The sequence below is a fragment of the Pleuronectes platessa genome, chromosome 9 (genome assembly GCF_947347685.1).
Source record: "Pleuronectes platessa chromosome 9, fPlePla1.1, whole genome shotgun sequence".
In the NCBI taxonomy this organism is placed as follows: Eukaryota; Metazoa; Chordata; class Actinopteri; order Pleuronectiformes; family Pleuronectidae; genus Pleuronectes; species Pleuronectes platessa.
The window spans coordinates 25,134,153-25,154,097 of NC_070634.1; the positions used below are offsets into that span (position 1 = coordinate 25,134,153).

The following is a 19,945-nucleotide window of genomic DNA, read 5'->3' on the forward strand; positions in this document are numbered from 1 at the left end:
ACAGATACACAAAGAACTGAGGTTCAGCGTTTCTTTGGTTTTATGTTGCATTGGAAAACATCCCAGAACAGTTATCTTCATTACTAATTAATCTGACAGTTTGTTTCTTGTTTCATTTGTTAATCGATTTGTTTATTAAATGTTGTAATGTCCCACAGCCTATGGAGATGTATTCAGATTACTAATATCATTTGACAAAAACTGAAAGATATTCAGTTTATGATCACACTGGATAAACAAAAGCAAGAGTCTTTAATATACCAGTTACCAATTAACAAATTGTAGATTGACTAATCGTAGTTGGCCTACATCATGTAGAGCTGTAGATGTGTTCGGCATGCGGTCTCTAAAAACGTATCCAGCTCTTTATCACAGGGGTTCTTTCAGAAACAATACAGTTACCATCCTCCTGTCTGTCTCTCAGCAGCTAGTAACCAAATCAACTGAGTCAACAACAGGAACAGACGACATCGGCTGTCTCAGGACATCAGACCAAACCTGGTAACCTCATTGGATCAGACAATGGAAGGTAAAAATCTAAAAAGGGCACAGAGTTCATGCTTAAATAACAAGAATTTTTAAATCCACCACAAAAAATCAAGTAAGGTTCAAGCTTTCACTTTTGCTTTAAAGCTGCCACGTCCAACACACCCAACGCAAGCCTGACGGATATTGTAGTATGATCCCGTGATCTAATCCCCGGTTCTATCAGGTGTTGTAGTGATGTACAGTAACAGTCCAGAGTAGCTGTTACACGGCAAAGTTAAAACTTGAATTGAACAATTGACAGTGCTTCTGCTGTGTCCATGTCAAGAAACGATTAAACAACTCTGCTTTTAATTTGAAAAGACCAATGAAAAGGGTAGCTCGTCACGTGGCACCATCCATCGGTGAGAGGGCGAGACAAAGAGAAGAGAGAAAGGTAAATGGAACAAGCGACCATAGATGTGTATTACATATTGAAACCAACCAGGTGCCCAGACTGACCATCCGGCCTACTTGGAGAAATCTCTGTGGACCACCGCCTCACTTTCTAGCCCGAGCAAAGTGAAATACTGAAAGCTACTGTCTATAAATATCACAAACCCGAGCAGGGAAAGCAAGCACTGTTGTCTGGAGTCTGATTGCCACCTGATGCCAAGCATACAAACAACCCTCCTGCTTCAGGGATCAAATGATTCACACAAATAGCCATGAAGACCCATCCTGCACCGGCATTCCCCCAGGACACCTGAGGGATCACAACAATAAGCCTCCTCCAAATCCACACAACAACTGAAGACTGCAAAATCCTGAGACCCCTCGATTTGGAAGATGGTTGAAAAACCTGCTGTGAATCTTTGTTTCCACAATTGGTCCACAGTCTCCTTACCATTTAACGACCGGCAGTTCTTTAAAGCTAAGATCAAAAGTCTAGCCAGGCGTTTTAAGCCTGTGCTCGCTCCTCCACCTCTTCATCCTCTATCCCCTTATCTTTGCCTTTGAGTCCGATCAGTAGAGACGACCGCCTGTCATTCTCTCTTGTCCTTCAGCCAGACTTGGCTGCCGCGCTCCGCTGGCCTCCAACTCACCTCGGCCAGACAGACGAGAGCACAGCATGGCAGCATCCTGGCACTAAGCGCACACACAGAGAGCAGACAGAGCTTTAATTCAGAACAACACTTCCTACTGTATGTGTGTGTGTATCGAAAGGCAGGAAGCCAGCACGGTAATAGGATGTTCCTCGCTTGCTTTGTGATGTCTCAAAGACCTGAGCTAGAGCCAGAACGCAGGGCAAAAGCAGAGGCACCAACCTGTACTGAATATACAAATGCTATTTGAAGCTCTAAATGCTTTTTATCTGTTTAATACTATTTGTAAAGATGCCAAATGTGGGCTCAAAGACTTTCTGAGTGCAGTCTATTAATTAATTAGTCCATTGGTTTGCTGCCCGGGAGCTTGGAAGATGAATTGACAGGAAAATAAATGTTTCTGCTACATAAAATTGTGTAAATAAGTAAATAATTAAATAACTTTTTAATGAGTAGAAAGATTTCACATCAGAATTAATTTCACTGAGCGATATTGAGGTTGATTTGTCTAGGGGTTTGTTTTGTTTTTATGACCAATATTTACATCTTGGACCAATTAGAATGTGCGTTGCTCTTCATATTTCTAACTTCATATTTTGTTTATCTTTCCATTTATTTGATATATCTGTCTCTTGCCATTGCACACACACAGTGAGATTTGTCTTTAAAGGGAAACGAAAGAGGAGCGACACATCATCGCCTCATGTTGATTTGTGCTTAATGTGAACAGTCGGGCGTGTCGCCTCCGAATTATTCACAATTTCATGCCATTTATTCGCATCAATGTTGATCTGCTCTTTTAAATAATACATACAGTTATTAGTCTGATATTGAACTGTATATGAACTCTAATGGAATTAAAGTGGATGCGCACATCTATGATGAACCAGTCAGAACCTACAGTACATTCTCAGTTACTAATCAGGTTTTGGAGATTACCATGGAATTAGAATACAATACATCCTGACTGACAACATATAGGCCGTCATATGTAAAGCACAACAGTGAGTCAACAGTTTTACATCTCATCCACTGGACAATAATCTGTAATCTGACATCATACAGCCAATCATGTGTAATCTGACATCAGACCGGTCGCACATTAATCTCATCAGCGGACTCGGGGGATTATGACGGTCTGTCAGACAGCGTCTCCACTCAGCAGATCATAGCCCACTCTGCTTCACTGACGCAAAGGAGAAGAGCTAATACTGTTAAAACTTCAAACTTGAAGAACAATCCATTTTCCATGATTGGAGTCTTTCCTTTAATTTATTTTATCGGATCTCTGGTGGGGGACTCAATAGTTTCACTTCAAGTTTTACAAAATCCAGATCCTGTTTTTTGTTATTACTGACCTTTACGATATTTATAATTTCTCTCCAGGTTTATTTTCTAAGATCATATGGAAGATATGTAAAAGCAAGCAGCAGCCACTTTGACAATAGTAGGTAAACAAGCAGGTATTTCTAATCACATTAACTAAGGTTATGCTGCATTTAGATTGAGCCTTTATTAACGTGATTAGTAATACCTGTGAGTAAAACCGACTAGTTTGTGTCAAAATCGCTGCTGGGGGGAAATGTGTGTTAAAAACAGAGAGGACTCAAATGTACAGTCAATTAACCAATTAGTTGATTGACAAACAATGACTGGAAAGAATCTCTCTAATGGGAAAACTGGTTGGTTTTTCTTTGTGCTGTATCATTGTAACTTCAATAACTCTGGGACACGGACTGTTAGTCTGATAACAGAAACCATTTGAAAAGTTAAACTTGGCTTAATGATAAAAGAAACATCCTGGGTCTTGTTTCATACCTTTAGTAAATAACTACAAAAACATATAAACAAATCTATGTTTCTATTGACGTATTGTACTATATACACTCGCCAGTCTCTCCATCGATCTAAACGGGATCACAAACTCACACTTGTGACTGTATCCACATTTCTTATACCCAGAAGCAAAGAAAAGGTGAAAACCTGAATGAAAGATGGAACAGCAACACAATAACACCTCCTGACGAGAGGAGAAAAGCTTATTTTACACTTCACATAATAACCAATGAGATCCAGCAGAGGAGTCTCATCACTGGGAGGTGAAGCACACACACACACACACAAACACACACACACACACACACACACACACACACACACACACACACACACACACACACACACACAGGGGGGATGCTGCTCTCTGGTTACAACAGCTCGTGATGGCCAACACCCCAAAAAACACACACACACAGGGGCTCAACCTCCTGTGAATCATAACTCATATTTAAAACACATCATCCCCAACTTAACCCAATGCTCAAACAACAATAACACAATTACACACCATTCTAATAACAATTCTGAGAGGAGGAGGCTGATGCAGACATCCAGTCCCTGCTGTGATCAGAGCTGCAGCATTTAGAGACTGAACCCTACAACATGCGAGTGTTGTTGAGCTCATCGTTGAGTTTCATTGTGTAGAAAGAGGCTGATATACACACACGTGTCCTCTTTGATCGCACCGAGGTCAAGACAACAGATTGGAGGGGCAACAAAGAGCCAACGTCGGAGCGGGATGGAGGTCTCCCTGCCCCGGGGGTCCTCCACCCTGCCGCCGGCCAGCTTCCCTTTCAAACAGGGTGTGACACGGAACAAAAACACACGTCAAGATGCAAACTTCCCAACTTCCCAGTCACGCAAAGGGGGGAAAAGCCAGCACCAGTATGGACATGGTGGAAGTTGTACACGTGAAGCGAGAGGGGAAGCGGGTGGAGGAGCCCGCCGCTGTCTGCACACTTCCCCGCCTATTGTTCCGCTGTCACCGCGCTGAGGTGCACCACCACCACCACAGATTAGCTTTAGCCTCGTTAGCCTCGCCGGTTAGCTCGAGCGCTAGCGGCTAGCAGGTAACACGGCACCTTCCTTCCTGCTCCAGGAGTCTCCTTGTTGTCCGTGTCAAAGGCGAAAAGAGTCGAAAACACGCAGAAAAGACGCAACACGTACCCAGAGCTCCGTTCCCCAACTCATGTCGGATTATCCCTGCTGGGTTCTCCCCGTATTGGACGCAGTTTTATCCCGCTTGGAGCCTCCAAAACTGCCGTCGGGACTGCGGTCCTCCTGCCTGACTGTCCGCCGATGAACACTCCTCCTTCTCCAGGACCAGCAGGGCCGCACACACCGGGGGGCCCCTAACCACCCCCCCCCCCCCCCCCCCCCAAAAAAAATGTATAATACACAGATAAATAGAGTGATGAATTAATATTATATAAAATATAGTTAAAACGCAATAATAATAAATAAAAATAAACGTTGTCTTTTCTTACTTTAAACTTATCTGAGGGTTTATTTTATGGTGGCCAACAGAGCTCAGCGCACTGCTAATTAAGAAGACAAGTGCAAATTGAGAAAATATCAAATTGACGACACTGTAAATAGTAAAAAACTGACACCAGTAATGTTTTGTGAAGTTATTTAAGTCTGCTGCTGGTCAGCTGTGATGGAACTTCACAAATTCCGCCCAGGTTCATCACTTTTTTTGGTCCCCTGGAAACATTCCCGTGGATGTTGTCATGATTTGCAGCTCGTTTCTGTACTTGCATGTGTTGTGACTTTTGTGTCGTCAAACTGATGAGGTTGTTTTCTTAATCTGCACATGTTTTAAAAAATGTTTTTATAATACCTTGATACTAAAGTCTATAGAACCTGTAAGTATCTTGGTATAATGGCTTCATCTCCTATAAAATTATCATAGTATATATTTTTGCAGATTATTTGTTTAGTCATTTAAGATATAAGGTATCACAAGATCTGTACTTTTAACTCATCAACAGGCTTCTTGCTCCTGTACAGGCCTGTACAGACATTTTACAAATAACTCTCTCTAATTTAAATAAAGTCCTTTTAAATCATCGAATATTTATCTGAATACAAAAAGCACCACAGCTTGAAGTCAGTTTGTTTTTATGTTTAACATTATTGGTGGAACAATAAACTGTTCATGAGTAGGTGGAGCAGCCTTCTCTCCTGGTCAAGATGGGTCATTACAGCTGCAATCATTAGACAGACAGATAGACAGACAGACAGACAGACAGACAGACATACAGACATACAGACATACAGACATACAGACAGACAGATATATGTAACAGATCCAGTAAGTTTGACCTGTTTAAATATCTATAAGGCAACAATATATGTCATATTCTGTTCAACTGAATCCGTTTCTGAGGGATGACTACTTTTGGGCACCCCTGTTGCTACACCTCCACGCCTGTAGATGGCGCTAGAGCGTTTTACCCTCCAGCCGTACAGCCTTCTTACTAAAGAGGAAGTAGCTGCTCTGGCTGAATGGTGATGTTGTGATTCTTGTGGTTTTCAGACACTGGAGTTTTGCAGTTTTCCTGTATTTTATTTATTATTTAGTCGGAAACAAACATGCTCCGCTGCCTGACGAGGTAAGACCCGCTTCTTGTTCTTCACGTGCATGTTTTCTCACAGTTGTCAGAGCGTCTCTTGACCTTTGACACACTTTCCTTATTGTAAACACAGTTAGCTAATAACTTCAGGTCAAGTCCACGCGACTCCTACTCTGTGTACTAGTTAGTTATACTAGTAAACTGGTGTTGAGTAAAACGTGAAAGATTATAACAAACAAGGAGGAATGAATATGAAAACTTCTACTCAGCTAAACATGCAGCTAAACATCACCATTCAAAACTGAGAGTAGCATTTAGCCTCTAAAGGCTTTTACTGCAGAAGAAGAAGCAGAATAGTTATATTACAATAAAGTGACAGATGATAGCGATAAGGTCTGAAGGTCAGGGACAAACCTTGGTGAAGGTTGTAATTTGAAATTCTTCTTTATGAGAATGACAACCACTTGATAAACACCAACATATTTCACAAATCATGGGTTGATCAATTATGTGTTATACCTCCACACTGTGCTTGATGCATGCGTAATATATTGATATATATCAAACCTTTCTTATGTTGCTATTAATACAAATCATATTCCCTAATTTTTGAATTATTGTTTTATTTCCCAGCCCCAACTGAAGGCAGCATTTAGCCTCTGAAGGTTTCTACTGGAGAATCGTGTGTTCTCAGATAAACCGTGTGCATTAAAGTAAAAAGTAAATTAATTGCAGCTCAGGATCTTGTAACTGTGAGGTGACAGGTGGGCAGTGTGTCGCCTCCATCATTGATCAGAGCATTTTATCCTCCACCAGTCATTAAAAAACACCATGAAATATATAAACAGCTCTTATGTGTTCTGTTCTCATAACTACTGCTCCTGATTAACGACTGAACACCCAATATTTGTGTTTGTGTTTTTGTAGTGGCAGGAGAGTGTGTCCTGCTTTGGTGCCTCCTTTCACCCTGTCGCCATCTTGGATTTTAAAGAACATAACAGAAGACAGACATCGCAGGTGACTACATCTGAAGAACGACTGAACTATAAATTAAATGAGACTTATAAGTCCCTCCTCTGCAGCTGTCACTCCCCATGTATGAATCTTGTGTTACAGGTTGACTGAGCAGCGCTGGAGGTGCTCAGTTCGTTGTATGAGCTCTGTAGCGAAGAGGAGGAGATCTCTACCCAGTGCCTTCCCAGTGCTGGAGCTCCCCTTGCATCCCATCCAGCGGCATGTATATGAAGCTAACCTCCGAAACAGCAACGCCTGCCATAAGAAGTAAGTTCTAACAGCTGATTCCTCCCCACTGCGTTATTAATTGTGTAAATTCACAATGTTCTTCTCATCTGTTTCTTGTCAGGTTCATCGAGTTGAGGGAGCAGGTGATGAAAGCCGGGGGGGAGAATGCCATTGCTAGGCACACAAAAAGAAACAAGAAGCTACTGGTCAGGGATCGTCTGCGCCTCCTGCTGGATGATGAAGATTTTCTAGAGCTGTCTCCATTCGCGGGTCTGGGTCTGCCTTACGGGGACATCCCATCAGCCGGCTGTCTGACTGGTCAGGAACCACTCCACCTCATGATGAACTAAGTGAAACCGCCATAGCTTGTGAGCCTTTACATTACATGTGTGTCCAGGTATCGGCAGGATCTGTGGTCTATGGTGTGTGTTCATTGCCAACGATGCCACAGTGAAAGGCGGCACAGCCTATCCAATCACAGTGAAGAAGCAACTAAGAGCGCAAGAAGTGGCGATGCAGAACCGCCTGCCTTGTGTTTACCTGGTCGACTCTGGAGGAGCTTTCCTACCACTACAGGTGAAACACACACACACACACAATACGCACACACACCTCAGGTTAATAAGTGTGACTAGTAAGTAAGACTAGTAAGTGACTGCTGTCTGTTTGATTTCCTAATTCCCTGTTTGTGTAAACATCCAGTCAGAGATCTTTCCGGATAAGAACCAGGGAGGAAGAGTTTTCTATAATGAAGCCATCATGTCTGCCATGAAGATCCCACAGGTGACAAATCTGCATTAAAGTTTGATAAAGTTTGATAAAGCCAGACCTCTTACAATTTAAGCATCCCTCTGTCAAATTACAATGTCTCCATGAAACCAAACTAATGATCCTACAGGTGTCAGTGGTGTGTGGGTCATGCACAGCGGGTGGAGCTTACATCCCCACTATGGCTGAGGAGGCAGTGATGGTGCACCGGATAGGGACGATATTCCTGGGAGGACCGCCGCTTGTCAAGGCCGCCACAGGAGAGGAAGTGACACCAGAGGACCTGGGAGGAGCCAAGCTTCATGCTGAGTAGGTCCATAAATCAAACCAACCCTCACAAGTCTTGGAACAGGATTTAAAAATGAGATTATTACCTTTGAATAATGAGATGAGTCAGTTTGAGTACAGATGCATCATCGGTTTGATTTATCTTCTGGTTTCAGAGTGAGTGGCTGTGTGGATCATTTTGCCTGGGATGAAAAGGAGGCGTACGATTACACCAGAAGCATAGTTTCCACCCTCAATTTCCAGCTGCCTGAGGAGGAGGAAGAGGATGAGGAGAAGATGAAGAAGAGGAAAGCAGAGGAGGACCCACTGTACAGTTCAGAGGATCTTCTGGGTCTCGCTCCACTGAGTTATAACCATAGTCTGGATGTTAAAATGGTACAAAAGGCACAAACACACAAAACAGTCACAAATGCACTGTCTCACTGAGTCATGGTTCTGTGTAGATCACAGCCGGTGGTTTCTGTGCAGGTCATCAGTCGGCTGACGGACGGGAGCCGCTTCCACGAGTTCAAAGCTCGTTTTGGAACCACTCTGATCACCGGCTTTGCAAAGATTCATGGGTAAAAACTCACACGTGTGCACACAGATTGATTATTTTGTGGTTGTTTGACACGGTTAAAGGTTGTCACATATTTTCTACTACTCCATAAAAACTCGCCGCATTTAAGGAAATACCAACAGAGACCAAATGTCACATCATCAGTAATGAACACACCCCGAATGCCCAGAGTCTCATTCACAAGTATGTGTCTATACTTTTTGATTATCTGAGTTAAAACGATAAATTAAATAAAACATCATATATTGTGTTTGGTAAAACCATGGTATTTAGTCACACCTGTACACACCTGTACTAAAAAAAGATTGCACAAAACTTTACTGACTTTACTCTTCAAACTAACATAGCAGCCACAGAAGAATGATTCCAGTCCAAACCACAGAGTATGATATTGTGTATATGAAGAGTTGAAATATCGATGTAGGGTCAAGATCAAGTATGTATCGTGTGTTTTTTTTTCCGGTTCAGCAACCTGGTGGGGATCGTAGCCAACAACGGAGAGCTGTCGTACCAGGCTGCCCTGAAAGGAAGTCATTTTGTTCAGCTATGTGACCAGAGAGACGTCCCGCTCCTCTTCCTCCAGAACACAGCGCCCACAGCGGCTCTAACACTCTCCACGACCCAGGTACTCACTGCCTGAGGAACTCAACTTAATACAGGAAGTAAAGCCAGCGGTCTCCTGAGGGAACGGGAAGTATTTGTTTTATAGCTGTATTTTATTTCCTGTGTTTTTTCTTCTAGGCGGAGATGAACAGTAACCGTCTGAAGGCGCAGGGTTCGATGCTGTCAGCGGTGGCTTGCTCCTCCGTCCCCAAAATCACGGTGGTGATCGGTGGCTGCCACGGCGCTGACAGCTACGCCATGGTGACACAAACAGAAGATAACAAGAAAGATAAGACAATATCATGTAAAATCAAAAAAGGGTAAAAAATTAGATATTTGAATCTTGTTTCCTTCTCCAGTGTGGACGGGCCTTTGATCCTAATTTCCTGTTCCTGTGGCCAAACGCCAGAGTGTCCATGGCAGCTCCGGGTCATTCTGGTTCTCTGCTTCCCGAAGACAGTGAGCAGAGGAAGAAGCAGGAGGACGACTTGAATCGGCGATTAGAGGAAGAGAGTTCAGCTTTCTTCTCCTCTGGGCGGCTCTGGGATGATGGAGTCATTCTGCCTCAGGACACCAGGAAGGTGAGAGCTTTCCTTCCATCAAAACACGACAGTCATCAATATGATTTCAATCGTTTCTTTTTAAATGTTGTTCCTCTCTCTCCAGGTTCTCAGAGACTGTCTGGACATCATCAGACAGCAGCAGTATCAGCTTTCTACAGAAAAAGTGCAGCAACCACTGCTACGCATGTAGAGGCGTCCGTCCCCCTCAGGACATCTGGACACTACAGACATCTGTCCATCACCTTGATTCATTTAATGTTCTTCCTGTTTCCAGTGTGGAAAGAGGATTCACACCGAGCTCCATGCTGTTTTCAGTATGAGTGGAACTTGAAACAGGGAGAATAGGTGCTGAATTCCCACATGTGTGTTAGACAGAAAATATCCACACGCTAATTCTCCAGAGTCATATTTTAAGTGACTTATGGCTCAAATGCACTTAAAGGTTTGAGGTTGTGAACAACTGTGGATGTAAAGCTTGACGTTGTGCCTAACTAAAGTCAGGTTCTCACCTCCAGTGACTAATGACTACCTCTCCGGACTCTGACCTGTTCTTTCCACAAAGTCACAAAACTATGAAGGCAGTTTTCTTTACTGTCGATGCTGTGTCAGAAATGAAAATCAGAATGATAATCATGTGGCCTCTTTAGGGAAAGAAGTTTTCACCGTTTTGATGGTTTCTTTAAATGTTGATTTAATATCCAACTACAGCTCATTTGTCTGTTTTAGGAGAGATTGTGTTTGTTTTTGATTTAATAGATTATCACCTGACAAATAAATCTGTCCAACGGATTTTTTCTTCATTGCAAGAAATTGTGTTTTGTAATTATAAGTGTAAAATAATCACAGTTTTTTATTTGTATAGAAGAAGATGAAACATGTAAATACATTTTAAAATCTCAAGCTGGTGTTTGTGTTTGATTGCTGCTCTTACTTTAGGATGAATATGATATGACAGGTGACATTATGATTTATGAATTTAAACATTTTCAATGCAGTAAGTTGGGATGTTTGTGGTTTTTTATTTTGTAAAACAAAAGCAGAGTAATATACTTTAACATTGAAGCTACCAACAAAAAACCAACATGTTTTTATTATTCCCACAAAACAATGAATGCTGAATTAATTCACTTTGTGGCCTCCAGGGGGCAGAGTGACACATTTGTTTCTCAGTTGAACCATTCATGACCTTTGGCTTAGATTTTCAAAAACTGTTTATCAACAAGTAAGTAACAGCCTCTTTGTAAAATAAGTTTTCTTTTTAGATTTCTAGATTGTTCTTCTAATAAGTGAATTGTTTATTGATCAGTTTAAATTGAATCTGTTATTGTGGATCAGGTTTTATCTCTTGTTAAAGATTCTTCATATTCGGCATCTTTCCTGTCGATGTAAAGTTTATTGTTCTAGTGCAGAGTGAAAAAAACAACATTATTACACAGCTACACTTTTTCAAGCAATATCATTTCTAATGATAAATGATTGTTATAATAATAAGTGAATTTATATAAAAGAAAAAAAAGAATATAAAATATCTGTTGCAGAAACTTGTTGTATATATTTAAATGTAGCTTTTGCTTTACAAAGATAATTTCACAAATCTGCACATTTTAATTATGAAATATAAGAATATAAAAATGGTCTTTAACTGTATTTTTACCTTACAATCAGCAGACACTGTTAACTCAACAATAGGCTTTAGTGGAAATAAAATGTTGTTTATATAAATGTTCTAGAAAATTCCAGAAATTGATAAAAATTATAACTTTCATTCAACTTTCTTATATTTCAGTAAGTGAGTAAATTTATAAAAACCATGATCTCTTCATTTTTAGATATTTTCCTCCGGCATCTGCTTTGGTAGAAAGAAAATACATCGATGAAAGATTTCCGAGTGAATTTCATTATGTGTCTTCTTCAGATGAGGATGAGGATGAGGATGAGAGCTGAGGTCCAGGTCTGTACATCCCGTGCAGGGTCACAGGGATCATGATGTCCACCTCCGCCCTCGCCAGCTCAGTCAGATTCATGGCGTCCAGCACCAACAGCAAACCTGGTCTCTCGGCACCGGGCTTCACCACGATGCTCAGCAGCACACCTGCACACACACACGTGTTCAGACACACAGGATGGTGTAGAACTTTTTGTGTGTGTGTGTGTGTGTGTGTGTGTGTGTGTGTGTGTGTGTGTGTCCTACCGTCGTCCTCCTGTGTGGCTCCAGGTGTTTGTACAAACAGCGGCTCTGAGGGGTAACAGTCTTCCTCCTGCCACAGCCATGTCTCTTTGGTCTGAACGTTCAGTTTGATGATCTGCAGCAGATCAACAATAACACCAGCAGCTTTAATCAGCACAACACACACACACTACACACACACACACACACACACACACACTACACACACACACACAGGGCCTGATATGTGCCTTCTCCATCTCTTACCCTGTCAGGGATGAAGTGGTTGAGCCCCAGTCCGTAGGCGAAGGAATACTTCTTCCCCCGACACAGAGAGTAGTTAATCTGTGGAAACTCAAAGCCTGAGAGACGCTGACACAGTCAAAACCAGGACAGACATCCAGGTAAGATCATGTGTGTGTGTGTGTGTGTGTGTGTGTGTGTGTGTGTGTGTGTGTGTGTGTGTGTGTGTGTGTGTGTGTGTGTGTGTGTGTGTGTCTGTGTGTGTCTCTCACCTAGTCTTGGTACAGAAAACAGAACTTCAGGTTCGAGCCAGATGGTTCCATCGCTGTTAAGAACAGCTGTAGCTGTGGTGTAGGACAGAGACACCAGATTCTTCCCCTGCTCCTCCTGAACACACACACACACACACACACACACACACACAAACACACATAGATATGAATACACACTTGTATATGGGGGTTGTGAGAAAGGTGTGGTGAGGCTGTGGAACGCTGCGGTCACACATGGGATCCATTTACAAAGATGCTGATTTTCTATTTAACAATTTTATGATCCTCTGATAGGACGAGGTGTCTGTGTGCGTGTGTGTGTGTGTGTGTGTGTGTGTGTGTGTGTGTGTGTGTGTGTGTGTACTCACTGTGTGTAAATCCAGCGGCAGCACATATCGTCTGATCTCGGGCTGAGGAGCTTTCATCGCTGCTTTTTTCACCTCCTCCCACTCCTGCCTCAGGTTGGCCAGGTACAGGTAGTCATACACAAAGTCATACCTGCACAGAGAGGGGGAGGGGGGGGGGGTTACAATGACTACACACAAAGCACAAACACACACACACAGAGAGACACACACAGGGTCGGACTCACCCTTTCCACGTGCAGAGGTCCACCACGATGAAGCCCTCGTCCTCGTAGGCGTTGATATGGTGGAAGATGTTGAAAGCGGATGTTCTGAACTTGTGGCTGCTCATGTGACCGGCTGGGTCTCTGGTGGCCAGGTGGAACCAGGTCTACAGACACATGGACGTGTGTGAACATACATGTGAGGTCTAGTGTAACATGCACTTCTCTTCAGACACCAGAGGAGGGTTAACACTTTCTAAATGAACGTCCAGACTGACAGATTCAAAGAAGATGACGACATTTGTAAAATGAGTAAAAAAGTTTTTACTGAGTCTAAACATTAAAACCATGATGCCTGCTACTTCCATCTTTAATTGACCTACAGCTGTGGACAGATTGTAAGACAATGAGCGTCAGGACACAGAGACATTTTATTTTGTTTGTGTTTGTGGTACTTAAGTGTCTTTGTCTCTTTTGCTGTCATTCTTGTCTATTTGTGGTCATTTTGTGTCTCTTTCTGGTAATTGTATGTCTCTTTGCGGTCACTTTGTGTGTCTATATGCTCATTTTGGTCCCTTAGTGCTCATTTTGTGTCTCTTTGCAGTCACTTTGTGTTTCTCTATAGTCACTTTGTGTCTCTTTGCTGTCATTCTTGTCTCTTTGTGGTCATTTTGTGTTTCTCTATTGTCATTTTGTGTCTCTTTGTGGTCACTTTGTATTTCTTTATGGTCACTTTGTGTCTCAGATTTCATTCAGGTCACTCCCCCCCCCCCCCCCCCCCCCGTGCCGGCCCCTGCCTACCCCCATGGTCTCGTTGGACTCGAAGCAGTCCATGTACGAGGCTCCTCTGATGCTCCAAGCCGACAGGAACTTGAGCAGGTTGATTTTCACCGGCTGCTCCACAAACACAAAGTAGTTGTCCGTCAAACCGAAGCTGCAGACCCACAACCACACGGACAGAAGAAGAAGAACGCGTGTCTTATTAATGTAAAGTGTCACAGAGAGAGAGAGAGAGAGAGAGAGAGAGAGAGAGAGAGAGAGAGAGAGAGAGAGAGAGAGAGAGAGAGAGAGAGAGAAAGAAAGAGAGAGGCTGTTTATCAGTGTGTTGATGATGATGGATGACAGGTACCTGTGAAAGTAGGAGGGCTTTAACCTCTCGCTGCTGGGCAGTTGAACCACCACCTCTGATCTCTCTATGGGATCTGACTTGTCTGGAAACACAGAGTCAGTGAGAAGGAAACGTTAATAATTAATAAGTTAATTAGAGTCGCCTGTTTCTTCTCCACTCAACAAAATGGGTCCATTGAGTATCAGGAGCTTTTGAAGGTATCACACAATCGTAATATATATCTCTTATGAGATTCTCCCTTTTCTTATTCAATTCAATTTCTCGATCTCATACTAAATTATATCTTTGTTCATTCTTTTCTTTTCTGTCATTCTTTCTTTGTGTCCCTTTTCTGTTTCTATCTTTTCACTATTCATCAATGATGCACCCATTTTTGATATTTAAGGTTGATTCACTAATAAAAGTCAAAAGAAAATCAATTCCATCTCCTCCTGGGACCTTCAGTGTGGTTCTCTCACCGCTCTGCGCAGGCGGGATCTTCACGATGTTATAAGCCAGACTCATGTTCTTTCCAAAGCAGTTTCCCATGTTGTAGATGGATCCGTCGGAGTCGGTGTGGGGGTGCGCCGTCACCCCGTTCACCGACAGGTACTTACACAGGTCCACCTGATGGAGACACAACACAGGGGATGAATGAGAAGAGAATCCGACAGGTGGAGGGTCCCTGACATGAGTTCACCAAAAACTGATCACATCATATTTTCATATTCTATACATAATAAAAAATCTGTACATAACTATAAAAAATGTTTCCATTCCATCTATTTCTATATATAGTGAAAACAAATAAAACCAGGTTTTTAAGGTAATTATTTGCTTTTAAGGCTTAACTCTTAACTTCATATTTACATGTGAAATAAATGTTCAAATGAAATGAAATTATAATTTTTTATTAATTTCAACAGTCTTTTCTTCTATCGTTATTTTAATAGTAATTTAAGATTTAAGAACAATCCTTTTATAGATTTTTTTTTTTTTTTAGCTGCTATTGGTTTTACATTTTTCATGTAACAAACATTGAGCTGCATTTTATTCTGAAAAATAAATAATAAGAAGAAGAACAACAACAACAACAACAACAAGTAAAAGGGGGAAAATTACAAAAGTAGAAAAGAAAAAGGTACAGAAATAGAAAAACTTAACGATATTGGGGAAATTAAAAAAGTAGCCTGTCAGCTCTCACCTTCTTCAGCGTCTCCAGCGAATCAGGGTCGACCTTGGTGATGAAGTTTGACTCTGTGACGGCGTAGAAGTCTTCACCGATTGGATAAACGTTCACCATACAGTTATCAGTCACTTCAATGCCTCTGAAGTAGGTGAAGAATCTGAACAGAAGATTGTCTATGAGCAAATCTGTGTAAAAATAACACTGTGAGCAAACTGGACTTATTATACAATGTGAACTTTACAGCATAGGCAGAATACAAAACTTAAATATATATATATATATATATTTATACTACAATTATACTGTTCACAGACTGAGGGACAGGAAGTGATGAAAGAATCTGCCCACTATCATCACCACTCATCATAAACACTTTACATCTTGTTAGTGGCTTCAGGGTGGACCTTCCTCCTGGTGGTGTTACCTGGAGAAGATGTTCTTACAGGGGTCGGGATACGCTGCTGTACCGAACTCTGTGATGACCACTCTGTTTTCAGCCATAGCACGAACGTACGCGTCTGTCCTGAGGAACCTGAGCACAAACAGAGAACTGCTGCATCAGGCATCTCTTCTGCTCAGACATGTTATTTCACAGATTGTGAAACGTCTTGGTTCCAAGAGGATCTGTGTCTGATTATCGTTTTTGTCTCTTCTAGCACTATTCCAGGTTTCAGGAATCTAGAGTCAGCGACTTTCTTCAGCTGCACTAACATGTGCAAACCTCTCTGTAACCACAGTGAATCAGAAAATTTGCAAATGGGCTGGGATCCGCATCTGGATAATAAAATACACAATGGGACCCATGTGACAGATGTTTTGTTTATCAAGTGAGAAGAAGAGAAATAGTGAAAATGTGCATTTATCCCTCAAGAAATCCTGGACCCACGTCTATATCCAGCTCCACACTTAACAAACAACTTTTACGAGAAAGAAACATGTTTAAAGGTGTGTTAATGTGCTCTTATTTTGAAAGGTAATGTATTCTTACTTCCGGTAGTAGGTCACCTGTCCGCCCTTCAGGTCAAACTTGTGCATCATGGCCTGTCCGTCAAACAGGTGGTTGAAAGGTTCCCCCCCGATCTCGAAAAGACCCGGACCCATCCTGAGGAGACTGCCCCCCAGCCATGATGGTATCACCCCTGCACACACACACACACACACACACACACACACACACGCGGTGTGTTCAATAAGGTAAAGAATGTGAACAAACAAACAAATGATTATTGGATTATTATTATTTGTTTAATTATTTCAAGTGTTGTTGTACAGTATGACTGTGGCTGTGTGTGTGTGTTGTTATATCTGAGCATGCTTGTGCGTGCGTGTGTTGTGTATGTTTAGTTTGTGTGTGCGTGTTTGAGTGTGTGTGTGTGTGTGTGTGTGTGTGTGTGTGTGTGTGTGTGCGTGTACCAGTGATCTTTGCAGGTATTGGCTCATTCAGCTCCTCCACCGTCTCAAAGATCTTCTTGTAGCCTGCAGCAGGATGCTCCACTCTGTAGAGGAAAACAGAAACAGAGCAGAAACAGAGAAACTTGTTTTAAAGACACAGTTAAGTTAGTGGATCTTTGAATTTGATGTGTGCAGGAACCGATCGGTGCAGATCAATGCTCAGCTGAGATAGAAAGTTCAGTCTAAACCTTGAAGACAACACAAGATTTTGATTACATCACAGGTAACTTTGTTATGATGTAATTGGAGCTGTGGTAATTTAAGTTGTGGTTTAGTCTAGTTTATTGTTTTAAGTAGTTGCTCCTTAAACAACGAGCATATCTACTCAACAGCCGATTAAATATTGGTGTAAAATGGTAAATACTTGTCTGCAGGATTTTGGAAATCAGTTTTAGTTCAGTCCAGTATACAAAACTCCAACGAAACTAAAACAGCTGAAACTCTTTCTCACTGCTGCATTTAAAAATAACTTTTTCTGGAATTTTGTTCCATAACTCAGAGTTTAGTTCGGTTTCTCGTCGCTTTGCAGAGAAGAGATGAAGCAGAGGAATCCCTGCACGTCTCTGAATCTCTGAATCTCTGAAAACACAACAACTGGAAGCTGCTTCCCTCTTACTTCATCCTCTTGGAAACAAAGACATATGAATCTTGCAAAGCTGTTTTTAAAACCGGACGCAGGTTTGGAGAGAAGCAAAGGGAAGGTTTGACTCACCGCCCGGCCATGCTGCTGCTTGCTCCTCACTCTCAGGAGAAACTCTGGTTTGCATTTAAACCAGCCACAGATGTCCTGCGGTGAGAGATGGAAACTGAGCCCCCTGCTCTCTTTCTCCTCCCATCCATCAATTTCCTCCTCCCCTTTTCCATCCTTTCTCGCTGCCTCTCCTTGGTTCACTCCTTTCATGCCCTTTGCTCCCTTTTCTTCCCCCCCCCCCCCCCCCCCCCCTTCCTCCTCTCCTACCCCCCCTCCTCCTCCAGAACAGGCCAGCTTTGTCTCCCCTTCCTTTCAGTGGTCTGGCCCTCAGCCTCATGCAGAATGTTCTCCGGGCCCCGGAACAACATCTTTGTAAACCTGGGAACACGAACGCAGGGCGACCTGCCAGCGATGTGGGTCAAACCAATAAAGTTGGCCTTTAAAAGCGGCGTGCTGGTGCTGTCTGAGCGGCGATGTCCGTGTAGAAGGAATCCTGTCTAATTAGTTCCAGACCGCTTCTAGAAACACTTCAACTATTTTAATTGGCTGCGTCTGGAGGGAGCTGCACGGGAAAGGGGGGGAGAGAGGCCTCTGTCATTTTGATGGATGAAGGATGGATGCTGAATGGACGGATGACAGCGTGACTTTAAAACAAATGGTTTTATTAATACGTTAAAAAGAGACGTGATCTGTCATCTAGTGTCATTCCAGGTTGTTAGGATCAGGTTGAAAACACGTGCAGCAGAAATGAAATGTTAAGTTCACCCATGAATCTGGTTTGAGTTGAACAAACACAGGCCGAAGAATTTGTCACTTTGAGAACTTATAAGATGCAAAGATTGACTTCAGGAAATAATAGAAATGTTATCGGTACTATTTAATTTCATTTATGTAAAGTATTCAGTAGTGTGTTGTTTTTAGCTGCATGAGCAACTCGTGGCTCTATGCAATGGGCCATAACTTAATCTGGTCTAAATAAAAAAATAGACCAAATCAATAAAATCAAATTGTAAATAAACATTCACAACTTTCTAAACTTGCACTATATTGTAAACAAGTCTTAAAGTGTAATGGTCACATGAATTGAACTTTTAGAAACTTCAACCCATGTTGGTGAGTGTTTAGTAAAGTTCTCTGTTAAGTCTTTTATAGCTTTAATGTTGAGGTTTGGAATTATAAGCACAAAAAAAACCTGAATCTGAAAAGATTGCTGTTGATTAATATCTGCGAGACAACCGTCACTTTCTTGAGTTAGTTTCCAGAGTTGGGTAAAAAAACATGTTAACACCAGTTAAACATTCAGTTCCTGTATATAAAAGTGTAGCTGTTACTGGGACGAGCAAATATATATATATATATATATATATATATATTATACCAGATGAAAAGAGGACAAAGTCGTATAAATAGGAACAGGTTTATTTCCAAAGACTTTGCATAGTAAACAATGAGGAAGAGTAAAACATACCATTCCTCTGTAAAAGGTCTTCATCAAAAACACTGACGAGTGTGTACATGGTTACATCTGAGGTAAAGACAGACACATACCAGGGTCGAACAAATACTTCATATAGAATAAGAGAAAATAAAACTAAACCTTTTGAGTCTTTTCCTCAGACACTTGACGAATTAAAACCCAATCGACATCAGCTCCGCTCATTATGAGCAGCACGTACAGCTCAAGGCCGTGTTTAAGGAGACTATTAGCCATTAAATATGTATAAATTAACCGTTATGATGATTGACATTAGCTCACTGGTCATTTCACAACACAAACCCAGTGCAAAACATCGCTCTGTCCAATAAACAGAAGCCGGGAAGTACTCCAGACAAAACACGGAAATACAGGACAAAATGAGCGAGGGGGGTCTGATATAAAAATAATCAAGAATAGGAGAATTTGAAAATCTAAAAAAAATCCCTTCTGTGGTACAACTTTAAAATTCTATAATTGCTAAAAACATACAAGGCCACTAAAGTTAGAATAGAAAAAGTAAACCGTAGGAAGCGAAAGATAAGAACGACAAAACTAAATCTGAGAGAAAAACGATGTTAAAAGTCTAACGAGCATTTCAGATAAAACTTGAGGATCTATGTTTGGTGTAAATACGACCAAATTACACTTCATACGTTAGCGCTGTTCACAATGACATCATCATATAAATTAATCTAAAATCTAGGTTTTCCCACGTGTACCAGTGATCCCAGACTTGTATATTTTTCCCAAAATGTACACTGATCAC

At 41.7% G+C, this 19,945-nt stretch overlaps 3 protein-coding genes across 4 annotated transcripts in view; 1 reads left to right on the forward strand and 2 right to left on the reverse strand.

Annotated features, from left to right (window-relative positions):
* fnbp1l (formin binding protein 1-like) overlaps positions 1–4,728 on the reverse strand; it is a 37,247-nt gene extending 32,519 nt beyond the window's left edge. For both annotated transcript variants that reach the window (XM_053431545.1, XM_053431544.1), the window contains exon 1: positions 4,578–4,728. In XM_053431545.1, the coding sequence (XP_053287520.1) occupies positions 4,578–4,601 (24 nt within the window). In that variant the 5' untranslated portion in view covers positions 4,602–4,728. The remainder of the gene's footprint in view (positions 1–4,577) is intronic.
* Positions 4,729–5,888: 1,160 nt separating this feature from the next.
* si:ch211-198n5.11 (methylcrotonoyl-coenzyme A carboxylase 2) lies at positions 5,889–10,912 on the forward strand. The gene is made up of 13 exons (XM_053431246.1): positions 5,889–6,028; positions 6,917–7,006; positions 7,106–7,270; positions 7,353–7,549; positions 7,629–7,807; positions 7,934–8,014; positions 8,130–8,308; positions 8,443–8,662; positions 8,756–8,847; positions 9,315–9,471; positions 9,588–9,710; positions 9,809–10,030; positions 10,116–10,912. The coding sequence occupies exons 1-13, from the start codon at positions 6,009–6,011 to the stop codon at positions 10,200–10,202; spliced, it is 1,812 nt and encodes a 603-aa protein (XP_053287221.1). The 5' UTR covers positions 5,889–6,008; the 3' UTR covers positions 10,203–10,912.
* A 473-nt stretch (positions 10,913–11,385) lies between these two features.
* On the reverse strand, positions 11,386–17,892 carry LOC128448550 (retinal Mueller cells isomerohydrolase). Its single transcript, XM_053431247.1, has 14 exons — positions 17,724–17,892; positions 16,973–17,055; positions 16,548–16,698; positions 15,984–16,091; positions 15,575–15,716; positions 14,850–14,997; positions 14,392–14,473; positions 14,064–14,196; positions 13,287–13,429; positions 13,063–13,192; positions 12,695–12,809; positions 12,447–12,541; positions 12,204–12,315; positions 11,386–12,104 (listed from the first exon to the last, which is right to left on the reverse strand). The coding sequence occupies exons 1-14, from the start codon at positions 17,732–17,734 to the stop codon at positions 11,911–11,913; spliced, it is 1,647 nt and encodes a 548-aa protein (XP_053287222.1). The 5' UTR covers positions 17,735–17,892; the 3' UTR covers positions 11,386–11,910.
* Positions 17,893–19,945: the final 2,053 nt, after the last annotated feature.

Coding starts and splice junctions, on each gene's coding strand:
- si:ch211-198n5.11 (XM_053431246.1), top strand. CDS start 6,009: ATGCTCCGCTGCCTGACGAG. Junction 8,848..9,314: donor GGCTTTGCAAAGATTCATGG/GTAAAAACTCAC, acceptor TTTCCGGTTCAG/CAACCTGGTGGGGATCGTAG. Junction 10,031..10,115: donor TGCCTCAGGACACCAGGAAG/GTGAGAGCTTTC, acceptor CTCTCTCTCCAG/GTTCTCAGAGACTGTCTGGA.
- LOC128448550 (XM_053431247.1), bottom strand. Junction 14,998..15,574: donor CGCTGGAGACGCTGAAGAAG/GTGAGAGCTGAC, acceptor TGTCTCCATCAG/GTGGACCTGTGTAAGTACCT. Junction 12,810..13,062: donor TGCCGCTGGATTTACACACA/GTGAGTACACAC, acceptor GTGTGTGTTCAG/GAGGAGCAGGGGAAGAATCT.